The sequence below is a fragment of the Zonotrichia albicollis genome, chromosome 15, assembly GCF_047830755.1.
Source record: "Zonotrichia albicollis isolate bZonAlb1 chromosome 15, bZonAlb1.hap1, whole genome shotgun sequence".
NCBI classification, from domain to species: Eukaryota; Metazoa; Chordata; class Aves; order Passeriformes; family Passerellidae; genus Zonotrichia; species Zonotrichia albicollis.
The window spans coordinates 15,785,178-15,798,521 of record NC_133833.1 but is presented as its reverse complement, the minus strand read 5'-3'; the positions used below and the strand labels follow the sequence as shown (position 1 = coordinate 15,798,521).

The 13,344-nt window shown below is 55.3% G+C and overlaps 1 protein-coding gene across 3 annotated transcripts in view; it reads right to left on the bottom strand.

The window, feature by feature from the left end:
• The window catches only part of LOC102065439 (protocadherin alpha-C2), a 93,476-nt gene extending 81,337 nt beyond the window's left edge, over nt 1-12,139 (bottom strand). The window contains exon 1 of one of the 3 annotated variants that reach the window (XM_074552232.1): nt 9,195-12,139. In XM_074552232.1, the coding sequence (XP_074408333.1) occupies nt 9,195-11,705 (2,511 nt within the window). In that variant the 5' untranslated portion in view covers nt 11,706-12,139. Of the gene's footprint in view, nt 1-3,293; nt 7,291-9,194 lie in introns of those variants that run through there. The other 2 variants (XM_074552234.1, XM_074552231.1) reach the window with 2 other exon arrangements.
• Nucleotides 12,140-13,344: the final 1,205 nt, after the last annotated feature.

The following is a 13,344-nucleotide window of genomic DNA, read 5'->3' as shown; positions in this document are numbered from 1 at the left end:
GCTTCTCCTCCCACGGAAACCGATGAGCTCTGCGCGGCGCAGGTGCCCCCGGAGGGCAGGTCCAGCCCCCACCGCCGCCCAAAGGAGCGCATAAACAGCTCCCACAACAATGGGAATCCGGCAGTGCACAGGGTCTGCCTGCGAACCAAGGACGACCGGACCTCCGACCGAGCCCAGATCGCCCCCACGGAGGTGCAAGGACCCCGCTATCCCTTTCACACGAAACGAAGGACGGGGCTGCCACGGAGACCCCAAACACCGGGCGCCTCCGCTCGGGAGGTGGGGCAGGCAGCCCGCCCTGAGCCCTGCGGGAGCCCCCCAGCCCAGGCTCGCTCCTAGCCCCGTGCTTCTCCCGGTGGATGGGCGGAAAGAACTTTGGCAGCATCGCCGGGTCGATCCGCTCTGAGCCCCTCTTCTTTGCCAAGGCAGGCTGTGCCTGCAGGCAGAGCGAGCAGTGGTGTCAGGATGCCCTTCAAAAAGCTCGCAGCCGCTCCTTGGGGCAGCACGAGCGGAGATGACTTTTAGCTATCAGCAGCCCGGAGTAACAAACGCATATGCAGAGGATTTTTAGATTCCCTGGAAAATCCTCATTACCCGCATCGACGCATAGAAACAGGGACCCACTACATGCTATTCAGTACATTGCGGGCAAGATCTCGTCTCTTTAACACGAGGACACAGATCGCTCTGTTGACCCCCAGTCAGAGACCACTGGACTTGACGGAAGCTGCCGGGGATGACCCCGGCGACAGCGGCTACGGGGGCTCGGTCCCGCTCGGGCGGCAGGAGCGGCTCCGAGCCGAGCACTCGGAGTCTCTCTCTGCCAACTCCGAGGCAGCCGCGCCGAGCAGTTCCCTGCCTGTAAAATCTTGTTTGGAAGCTGCAAAACATCCTCCGGCCACCACGGCGGAGCAGGCGCTGCTGCCGCTTCCCCCGCGCTCCTCCCGCTGTCAGCCCAGCCCCGCCTCGGCTGCCGGGATTGCTCTGTGCCTGATAACACCGCCTCAATCAGCGTCACTCTCCAGAAAAACGGGCGGCGGTACGAGCAGTCCGGGCTTGCAGCGACTGACAGCTCTGCGCGAAATTGGCAGCGTTTATTCAAGCACTGATGGATATTCTAGAGCGTTCTGTTAACCACTTCGCGAAGTAAAAGCATCCACGAGCTGTTTCTAAAGTTAAGGTTGTTTATGTTTCTAAAAGAAATATTTTCTTGACAGTGTACGTCTGTAACAAGCCCCGATAAATTCTTCAACCCATTATTACAGTCAGAGAAACCAAGGGGAACCGAACAGAAGCCAAATCCTGCCCTGCCCCAAACGGCACTGAGACCCCACATCGCCCTTAACCATAACCCAAAGAAATTAGTTGCTTTCCACATCTGTGCGCATATGCTATTTCTCCATCTTTTACAGAGGCAGTTAAATCTATTTATAAGCTTAAAATACGCGGTTTTGCTTTAGAAATCAGAGGTTCCACCACACGCATGTGAATAAAGGAAAGAAGTGACAGTTCTACAGAGCTGGGGCAGACCCTGCTCCTCACAATTGAAGTAGTTCACGCATAGTTAAGTGGTGATGACCCACTCCCCTTCAGCACGCGACTCCCGTTCACGATCAAAGGAGACTAAATAAACAATCCTCAGCAAATACACAAAGAACTCAAAGTTAAATCCGGTACTAAGTGATCTAAGAGAAAATCGTGGGACACAATGAAATGCTTTTCTACGGATCGACGAGAGATAACCCACTCCTACGATACTTTTCAAAAAGGACATGAAGTTTTAAATATTCATTCTGTTTTCTGTACACTTATAAACACCAGTCTCGTAATCTTGGAAACAACCACCTGTCATTTAAATTCTACAGTCCGTGACCTTCCTCTAAAGACCTCTATTAGCTCACAACCCAACCAAGTGTACTTAGTCAAAATAAAAATACCGCGTTTACAGATATCACTGTGTCTTAAAAATATGGGAGTGAACCAAAAGTAGTGAATGTATAACACGAAATATATATGTACTCCTTGATGTATTACTCCGGCAGCTTTACACATTTCGCTCCTAAGCTATAGAGAAAATTCAATGAGATAGAAGAAAACTTCAATTTTCCCCTTAAAAATTGCTTTAATTTTCTGACAATTAAGAAACACTAAACATGACCCTGAAGTATGATCTCAAAGAGTACTTTGAAGCTGGCCAAGATGAGAACCGAGTCAGCTCAGTGCCATCAGCGCTAGGAAAAGATCAGCTGAAAAATAACTGTGTTGAAAACAACTGGTAATTAAACGATCGCTCTCTGAGTCGGGAAATCACTAAGGAAAATAGTACCGAAACTGTTCTCTTGGTATTTTCTGCTCTGCTGCTGAGATAGTCAAAAGCTTTCAAAAGCTAAGCAACCATCACTGAACCACTGAACACCACCCACAGAAGTTTTCCGTTATAATTTTTCCCTTCACCAATTTCCCGCCTCTCTCCTCTCTCACCAAATATAGACCCTTTTTTCTACAGAGTATTTCTATACGGATGGGATAAAAGAGACGCCCCATCACTACGAGAAGTGAGAACAGGTCGTGAGGAATGGTAAATTACCACCCCGTTCCGCAAAAAGTTCTCCATCTCTCCACAAAGCATCCTGGATTTTACCACACCCCGCGCTCACACATGCACATATTTTCGATGGACTTCCAGACAGAGAACAACGCTCACAACTTTCACCAACATTTCATCCGCTCCTTTCGCCCAAAAATTAGTACATCATGTATTTCAGTTTCTCAAGAGTGGCGAATCGCGACAATGAGAAGCTTTTAAATCTAAAAACTCACGAGCGCGTGTTGACGCTTGACTGATAAGTCATCAAATAAGGCGTTCAAAGACGCATTTACATACACCTTGAGGGAAATATGAAACTACTGAACAATTCACAATTTGAAAAGCGCTGAAACAGAAAAATAAAATATTCCATAGAACTAGTAATGCAATTTGACGACAGGGAGACAGTAAAAACAAAATTACAAACCACATTAAAAAATACCATCCGATGCAAGATACATTTTTAAAAGCGAGAGAAGAAAACACGAGAATTTTGACGGGCAGTCACGTATAGAGAAAATGAAATTTCAAAATGTGAACACGTACACAGCAAGAAGATATCACGTCTAAATGCAATACACTGGAAAGCTAGAACGTCATTCTAAAAGTCTTGTACCAGAAAATGCGCTTTAATACATCGAACGTTGATGTATTAAGGAAATCGTACTACCAAAGAGAGAGAAACAAAACTGTTGAGGATTCTTACCATGCTTGAAGCAAGTGGGGAGACAGACGGCCCCTTCCCAGCAGAACAGTTTTCTGCAGCAGCATCGGGCGGCGGCGGAGGGAAGTTGGGGCTGAAAACCATGAGGTCGCTCTTGGCAGCGCCGTCCGCCACGCACAGGCTGCGGCTGTGGCGCTGCGAGTAGGACCAGCTGCCCACTTCGCTGGCGCACACGAGCGTCGTGGGCCCGGGCCCCGAGAGCATGGCCGCCCGCGGCGCCCAGCGCGACGCCGCGTACAGCACCACGGCCAGCAGGAAGAGGCTGGACACGGCGCAGATGGCCACCACCAGCCACACGTTGGTGGCCGCGCTCGCCGCCCCGGCCCCGAGCTCCACGCCCGCCGCCGAGCGCGACACCGCCGACAACGACGACGACGACGAAGATCCCGCGGCCAGCGCCGCCTCGGCGGCCTCGAGCAGCGACACGCTGAGCGTGGCCGTGGCCGAGCGCGCCGGCTCGCCGTGGTCGCGCACGACGATCAGCAGCCTCTGGCGAGGCCCGTCCGCCTCGTCCAGCGCCCGCGCCGTGCTCACCTCGCCGCTGTAGAGCCCCACGCGGAACGGGCCCTTGCCCCGCGGCTCCCACAGCTCGTAGCGCAGCCACGCGTTGTAGCCCGAGTCGGCGTCCACGGCGCGGATCTTGGCCACAACCTGGCCCGCGGGCGCGCCCCACGCCGCCCACGCCCACAGCGTGCCCGACTCCGAGCCCGCCCCCGCCAAAGCCGCCTCCGCCGCCGCCGCCGCGCCGCCCGCCTCCGCTGCCGAGCCCGCGGGCGGCAGCAGCGCCGGCGCGTTGTCGTTCTCGTCCAGCACGAACAGCTGCACCGTGGCGTTGCCGCTCAGCGGCGGCTCCCCCGCGTCCACCGCGCGCACCTCGAACTGCAGCACCTGCAGCTCCTCGTAGTCCAAGGGCTGCAGCGCCCACAGCCGCCCGCTCTCCGCGTCCACCGACACGTAGCTCGACGCCGGACGCCACCCGCTGACACCCGACGATGAAGAGCCCGCGGCGCCGCCGCCGCCCACGCCCACGCCGCCGTCCCACACCGAGTAGCTGACGCGCCCGTTGGCCGCCTCGTCCGGGTCCCGCGCCCACAGCCGCGCCAGCTCCGCGCCCGCCGCGTTGTTCTCCCGCACCAGCACCGTGTACACGGCCTGCGCGAACAAGGGCGCGTTGTCGTTCACGTCCGACACCGGCACCCGCAGCCCGCGGCTGGCGCGCAGCGCCGGCGCCCCGCCGTCCTCCGCACGCACCTCCACCTCGTACTCCGACACCCGCTCCCGGTCCAGCGCCTCGCGCAGCACCAGCGAGTACGAGCCCGCGAACGTCGCCTCCAGACCGAACGGCGACGCCGGCCACACCCAGCACCGCACGCGACCGTTCTCGCCCGAGTCCCGGTCCGACACGCTCAGCAGGGCCACCACCGTCCCCAACGACGCGTCCTCGGGCACCGGCACCGACAGCGACGTCACCCACACCTCCGGCGCGTTGTCGTTCACATCCAGCACCTCCAGTACCACCTTGCAGTGACCCGACAGCGGAGGGTAGCCTTTATCCCTTGCTTCTACAGGGATCTCGTAACTATTCATTTCCTCATAGTCTAATTTGCCTTGTAGTCTGATCTCTCCTTTGTTTTCGTCGATAGTGAACATTTCTTTAACTTGTGTACTAGCACGTCTACCAAATAAGTAGATAATATCACTATTGATCCCTTCGTCAGGATCCGTTGCACTAAGCGTGACTAACAGAGTTCCGAGCTCGGAACCTTCTAAGGTTTTAACTTTATAAACGGATTGGTTGAACTGGGGCGCGTTGTCGTTTGCATCCACCACCGAGATCACCAGCTCCATTGTCCCCGTCAGAGACGGCCGGCCCCCGTCAGTCGCCGTCAGCACCAACCGGTGCACGGGAATCGTCTCCCGGTCCAGAGATTTCGTTAAAATAAGAGCCAAAGTTGCGCTCTGGTCATTATTCCCCTGATGATCAAGACTGAAATACTCGCTGGGGCTGAGCGCATAGGTCAGCTGAGCGTTCGCTCCGATATCCGCATCCGACGCGCCCTCCAGCGGGAAACGAGATCCCGGCAGAGACGATTCCGCGATGTTAAGGGCTTCTTCGTCCTCACGGAACATGGGGGCATTGTCGTTGATGTCGGTGACCTCCAGCTGCACATGGAAGACGCGCAGCGGCCGCTCCAGCAGCACCTCCAGGCGCAGCGCGCACGGCGCGCTCTTGCCGCACAGCTCCTCCCGGTCCAGCCGCGAGCTCACCACCAGCGCGCCGCTCGCCCCGCTCACCTCCACGCTCGCCCGCCGGCCCGGCGCCACCAGCCGCAGCCGCCGCGCCTCCGCCTCGCCCGCCTCCAGGCCCAGGTCCTGCGCCAGACGGCCCACCACCGTGCCGGCCTTGGCTTCCTCCGGCACCGAGTAGCGCACCTGCCCGCCCGACAGTGCCCAGGCCGCCTGCAGCACCAGCACCCGTAGCACGGGCCCCCACCGCATCGCCGCCGCTGTCGCCTCCGGTCGCTTCCCTGGCCCTGACCGGCTCTCCGCCACTCCCCCGCCGTCCGCCTTAGGGTCTCCCTGGGACGAGCAGCACGCCGCTCCGCTTTCCCGGCGCCCCGCCTGGGCCGGTCCGGCGCATCCTTCCTCCGGCTGACGGTACGGTGACTGAGGCTCGGGGAGGAGCTGCCGCCCTTCCGTGGCTCACGGCGCCTTCGCGGCCAACAGCGGCACCTGGTGTCCGACCGCGGCTCCTCCCGTGAGTAGCCGCCTGCTGCCCTCCGCCCGCTGCGGCTCCGTGCCGGGATGGACCTGCCGTGGCTCCGCCCCCTCGGCCGACGCGCTCCGAGATTTCCCTTCCGAACACTGCCTTCCTCCGCAGCCGTAATAGCTGATCCTCTTATCTCCTCCCCTTCTCTTTCTCTTCTTCATCTTCTCCTTCCTTAAGGCACTTTAATTGAGAAGCACTTACTTGCCAAAATGTACATTCAGTTGAACGCCCTTATTAACCCAGGAATCATTCCGAGGAATATCTTCACTGCATAAAGCTACTTCTGATCTCCAGACTTCATCTTCTCTTATGCCTCAGGAGGCATAACTCAATTTTCTCATTTTTGTTTTCTTTTGGAAGATACTTCAGTTGTTTCCTCTACCGAAGAAGACTGTATCCTCGATCTTCCATCTATAGAAAGTACTCAGGTCTTCAGAAGACAGATTCACGTGTAATGTACTTGGTCTAGTCCAGGAATGCTAGAAACGAACAGAAATTGCTTACCTTTTCATGGCTTTGTGACAGGGATGTGGCTGAGCAATTCCACACAGTCTCCTTGGTTTTTTGTAGAGTAAATAGTACAGTACACCCACCATCTTACAAAGAGTACCTGTGTCTGTCCATAGCAGAATTGTTCTGCCTTCTGAAGTGTATTTCCAACCGAGTAAAGCATAAGCAAACACCAATTCCAAAGACTTTCAACTCCATCAGCGACTCCCTAACTCTGTGCTTTAAACATTCCAACAGAGCAGAAATTCTCTCAGAAGTGTGAAATAACTTAGGGAATCTGAACTCTCTCATCTGTATATATCAGTATTTTCCCTAAATTTTGTCCCCCCAAGTGTAGCTGCACAATGAAGATCAAGGTCCTGGTTATCATTTTTAGACGGTAGAAGCTCACAGTATGGCAAAACCATGTGTCCATTACTGATGGAGATGAGCTGCTGCAGACACAGCAGAATCATACAACCATGACAATACTGGGGATGAGATAAAAGGGTTGCACCACTGTTCTGGCAAGGCACAGTTCATCTCCTAACAGGTTCCCAGGCTCCCACCTCATCTACTGACATAAATACATCAGAGCCTCTTCTCTACACAACTACGGCACTTTCTGCTGCCCTGCCCTATAGACCAGGCAGTAACATAAACCAGGGAATTTCACAGATTAGTGAGTTGCTGGTTATACCACAGGAAGAATCAAAGATGCATGCACTCAAAGGTAAAAAACAACAACAAAAAAGGAACATATAAAATGCTTAAAAAGTCCATGTAGGTCTGTCAATAGATATTTTTAATTACACCTGTTGCTATTCTAACTGTTGTCTTGATTTATTTCTAGGTCTCCATTGTTAGGCCTGTGTTCAAGGATCACTGTTCAAAATTTCAGGGAAGCAGGGCTGAAAAAGCAAACAGGTTCTTATTACATCCTCTCTAATTCCTGCTGTATTGCAAAAATTTCTGTATACGTTTCTATGAAGGCAGAAACAAAAGAAACTTGAAGCCTCACAGCTTTCTCTCAAAGTAAAATTGACCTTAAGTGAATACAAGACAATGAACCACAGTGATGGCAAGGGGCACAGAGTCTGAAATAAAAGAGCATTATTTGGCAGCATGGCTTTCACTTACAATTGCCAACACATCTCCTGATAAAGCCAAGCTAAATCACTCTCTGGAAATCGGGAGTTTCAAGCATCATCCATCTTCATATCCACAAGATTATCATAAGGCAAGCGCACAATGAGACAAAAATGAGTTTATTTAAACAGCTATTCTCAGGGAAGGGAAAACCAAAATTAAACAAAGTAAACGCAAATAAGATCATGTCAAAACCCCACAACATCCAAGAAATACAATGCCTGTGACTGATGGGTACATGGGACTACCCAAGTCAGAAACCAAACTGAGGTGCTTCCACAAATACATTAATCCACCAAAAACAAGTCCTCTACCAATATGTCTTGCTCAGTCTAGAACTACAGCTGCACATTTTGACATCAACTTTGGTTTGTGTTCTTTTGCCATTAAGTATCTTACATCACAAAGTTCATTTCAATCATACTTCGAAGGGGAAAGTGTGAAATGCATCTGTCTTTTTCATATCCATAGTAATTCTGCAATACTTAACAAATTAATATATGCCATGCACGGTGAACAGGCAAGAAATTTAAATATAGATTTTTCTTTCAAAGGTGAAAAAAAGAGGAGGATGGACTTCTGAGTAAGACAAGACTGGAAACCAGCAATTCACAGCAGTCAAAAGCAAGAAATTCATTAAAACTGCCCCACCTGTAAGACAGGGAGATGTGGGCAAGTGATGATACTCCATTCAAAATGAAAGACTGAAAGAGGCATTCAGAGAGAGTTGGGATTAACTCCACAGGTGGAATAAAATCAGACCTGATAAAACCAGAAAGATATAGTAAACACTGCAGTCGGGCAGAAATGTTTATCAAGAATGGTTCTATTTAATAACTCATGAGGGGACCACCGAAAGTCATGAACAGAGATGTGTCAAAGATTACAGGAGATAGCATCTGATGGAGCAGAGTTCAAATACAGGTTTGCAGGAAAGTTCTGCAGAAAAAGTTGATGACTCTGAAGACCTAGGTAGGAAAATGGCAAAATATTTTCGATGCAGGGGACAACAAAGCTGAGTAGACAAGAAAAAGATGCGGCTTAAAGACAGATTATGACTGATTCTGAAACAGCTACTGAAGGTTCTAAAATTAAAAAATGGAGAAGAAAGTGACATATAGATGAACTCCATTCTCAGCACCATCAAAAATACAAGACTCACGAGACGCTGCAAGACAAAAAAGGTATTTCATTCAGCTTGGCACCGAGAGCAGGAAGACCTAAGTATTTTGCCGACCCACCCTCTTTAACAAGATTAAACGAAGAGAGAAGATCACAGTGGTAAAAAAAAAACCTGCTAGGATACAACATATTACAGGCACCGAAGAGGAGGGATGATGCAACCAGCACGCAGAGGTTAAAAGCAAATGCAACACGGCCCGCCCCCTCGGCGAGAGGCCGGAGCCCGGCTCCAGGCAGCAACAGCCCAGGGGGCGGGTGAGAGGGGACAGAGCGAGAAAGGGAGGAACACTGACCGTGTCGAGGAGAGCGGAGGGCTCCGGCTGCGTGTCCTTGGCTGCAGGTGCGGGCGGCGGCAGAGGGAAGTTGGGGCTGAAAACCATGAGGTCGCTCTTGGCAGCGCCGTCCGCCACGCACAGGCTGCGGCTGTGGCGCTGCGAGTACGACCAGCTGCCCACTTCGCTGGCGCACACGAGCGTCGTGGGCCCGGGCCCCGAGAGCACGGCCGCCCGCGGCGCCCAGCGCGACGCCCCGTACAGCACCACGGCCAGCAGGAAGAGGCTGGACACGGCGCAGATGGCCACCACCAGCCACACGTTGGTGGCCGCGCTCGCCGCCCCGGCCCCGAGCTCCACGCCCGCCGCCGAGCGCGACACCGCCGACAACGACGACGACGACGAAGATCCCGCGGCCAGCGCCGCCTCGGCGGCCTCGAGCAGCGACACGCTGAGCGTGGCCGTGGCCGAGCGCGCCGGCTCGCCGTGGTCGCGCACGACGATCAGCAGCCTCTGGCGAGGCCCGTCCGCCTCGTCCAGCGCCCGCGCCGTGCTCACCTCGCCGCTGTAGAGCCCCACGCGGAACGGGCCCTTGCCCCGCGGCTCCCACAGCTCGTAGCGCAGCCACGCGTTGTAGCCCGAGTCGGCGTCCACGGCGCGGATCTTGGCCACCACCTGGCCCGCGGGCGCGCCCCACGCCGCCCACGCCCACAGCGTGCCCGACTCCGAGCCCGCCCCCGCCAGCGCCAAAGCCGCCTCCGCCGCCGCCGCCGCGCCGCCCGCCTCCGCTGCCGAGCCCGCGGGCGGCAGCAGCGCCGGCGCGTTGTCGTTCTCGTCCAGCACGAACAGCTGCACCGTGGCGTTGCCGCTCAGCGGCGGCTCCCCCGCGTCCACCGCGCGCACCTCGAACTGCAGCACCTGCAGCTCCTCGTAGTCCAAGGGCTGCAGCGCCCACAGCCGCCCGCTCTCCGCGTCCACCGACACGTAGCTCGACGCCGGACGCCACCCGCTGACACCCGACGACGAGGAGTCCGCGCCGCCGCCCACGCCCACGCCGCCGTCCCACACCGAGTAGCTGACGCGCCCGTTGGCCGCCTCGTCCGGGTCCCGCGCCCACAGCCGCGCCAGCTCCGCGCCCGCCGCGTTGTTCTCCCGCGCCAGCACCGTGTACACGGCCTGCGCGAACAAGGGCGCGTTGTCGTTCACGTCCGACACCGGCACCCGCAGCCCGCGGCTGGCGCGCAGCGCCGGCGCCCCGCCGTCCTCCGCACGCACCTCCACCTCGTACTCCGACACCCGCTCCCGGTCCAGCGCCTCGCGCAGCACCAGCGAGTACGAGCCCGCGAACGTCGCCTCCAGACCGAACGGCGACGCCGGCCACACCCAGCACCGCACGCGACCGTTCTCGCCCGAGTCCCGGTCCGACACGCTCAGCAGGGCCACCACCGTCCCCAACGACGCGTCCTCGGGCACCGGCACCGACAGCGACGTCACCCACACCTCCGGAGCATTGTCGTTCACGTCCAACACCTCCAGCTCCACGCTGCAGTGACCCGACAGCGGGGGTGTCCCTTTATCTGTCGCTTCGATTTGCAATTCATGTAAACGAACGTCTTCGAAGTCCAAAGTATCCTTCAGTCTCATGTCGCCCGTCTTAGCGTCAATGGTAAAGAGCTCTTTGTTACCAATAGGAGTCGAACACAAGATGCTGTAAGAAAACTCCTTATTGCTTCCTTCGTCCGGATCCGTGGCATTAACACGTAACACGAGCGTTCCCTCTGTAGCGTTCTCCAGCAGCTGCACTTTATACACTGACTGGTTGAACTGGGGGGCGTTGTCGTTTGCGTCCAGCACCGAGATCACAAGTTCCATGGTGCCCGTTAGAGAGGGCCGGCCCCCGTCACTCGCCGTCAGCACCAACCGATGCACGGGAATCGTCTCCCGGTCTAAAGACTTTACGAGTACCAGAAACAGAGACTTCCTGTTTTCATCAGACGATTTAACATCGAGCGTAAAATATTCACTGGGGCTGAGTGTGTAGGTGACCTGAGCGTTCACTCCAATATCCGCATCCGACGCGCCCTCCAGCGGGAAACGAGACCCCGGCACAGACAGTTCCGCGATGCTGAGGTTTTTCCGGGCGGCGGGGAAGACGGGGGCATTGTCGTTGATGTCGGTGACCTCCAGCTGCACATGGAAGACGCGCAGCGGCCGCTCCAGCAGCACCTCCAGGCGCAGCGCGCACGGCGCGCTCTTGCCGCACAGCTCCTCCCGGTCCAGCCGCGAGCTCACCACCAGCGCGCCGCTCGCCCCGCTCACCTCCACGCTCGCCCGCCGGCCCGGCGCCACCAGCCGCAGCCGCCGCGCCTCCGCCTCGCCCGCCTCCAGGCCCAGGTCCTGCGCCAGACGGCCCACCACCGTGCCGGCCTTGGCTTCCTCCGGCACCGAGTAGCGCACCTGCCCGCCCGACAGCGCCCAGGCCGCCTGCAGCACCAGCACCCGCACCACCGCCGCACAACAACGCTCGCCCATCCTTCCTGCCGCGCCGCCCGCCGCCGCCGCTCTGCCTGCCGGCCCCGGCCCGGGCCCCGCACGCCTCCCCGCCGCCGCCCGGACGCACCGGCTCTGCTGCCCGGCCCGAGCCGCCCCCCCGCGCTCACAGCCGGGCTCTCCGCCGCACCGGGGCGGAGCCGCCCACACGGACCCGTTCCTGAGCCTGCAGCGACACCGTGCGCTCCTCCGTCGCCGCACACGCTACGCGACAGCGCCTGTGCCTCCGCTCCGTCATGGCCGTCTCCTCTGCTGTTTCTTTAAACGGTGCTCCTTTCGTATTTTATCCTTTGGACTTTCTCCGCTTCTCTCTTCTTACACATTCTGATATCTCGCCTGTCGCCTCCTGAGCCAGACAGAAGAAAAAACAAGCCGGATCCACGAACTCGACTTACGTGGCATTAGCGTCTGGCCGCGGAATATTCCAATCGAGGCGGGGGCTCTTGAGAACCAGCTCCACCCAGCGATTAGAGGTAAGGTCGTTTCGTACTGCTCCTCCACTTTGCTGATGTTTTCTTTTTCTCCTTGTCATCTTTGATCTTTACTTACCTCCTTGTGTAATACCTTCATAGCATCTTCTGCATTTGTCTTCTCTCCCTCCATTCTTGCACTGCTCTCTTTCTGTTTACAGTGACAGCATCTGTGACATATCAGTAAAGTCGTCCATCCATCCATCCTTCCCTTCTTCCATTTTCCTATCTTCCTCCTTTTCTTCACTGTCCTAAAGCACACACATACTCTCTTATTCCTCATCTCCATTACCAATGTATTTTTTCCATTACTTCACTCTCCCCATGAAGCACAAACACACCACTGGTGACAGTTCTTGTTCCTCTCTGCTGTCATCTTTCACCCCTCCACTCAAAGAGAAAACTTCCTGCTTACCTCAAGTCTATGCCAGACAAACAGAGTGCCCTTTCACCTCACCTTCTGGAAGGAAATCACACTCTTCTGGCTCCATCCTCTCAAAGGAGAGAATTCACAGCCTTCTCAAAAACAGGCCCAATCGCTAGGTACTTTGACATTGGTGTAAACAGACTTGACTAAGCACATACAAACCAGTGAATCTCCTTCAAGAACTCAAAGCCATCAAGGCTCAGCACACCAATCCATAGTGAATGCTGAGAAAAATATGGAGCAACCACAGCTTCTGAACCCTCTTCATATACTCTGATGAAGAGCTGTTCTTCAGGCCAAATTTGCCATCTTCATGCTGAATGTAAATTTCTGACTTCATATTTCAGGCAGGCCAGCACAGTCAGAAACAAACAGAAAGAATGTCCAACCCCAGGGGCATATTACCCCTGGATTGCCTCTGTATAGGCAGATCCACAGGGTAAAAACAACGCAGTCATTTTATTTGTGTCATTTTCTCTGAAAACACAACCCGACTGCCAACACATCCACTCTGAGAAATGTGTTAGGGTCTCTCCTTCATCCATGCTAACTGTAATTTGCTCGAACTGCATCTGGAGAAAGAAGTTAGGAATGGGAGGAGGCAGTGGTGCTCTGCTGATCCAGTACAGGAATCAAAGAACATTTCAAACTTGAAGGCACCCATAAGGATTATCAAATACAACTCCAAATCCAGGCATATTTGGTCAATCCAAAACGAAGATAC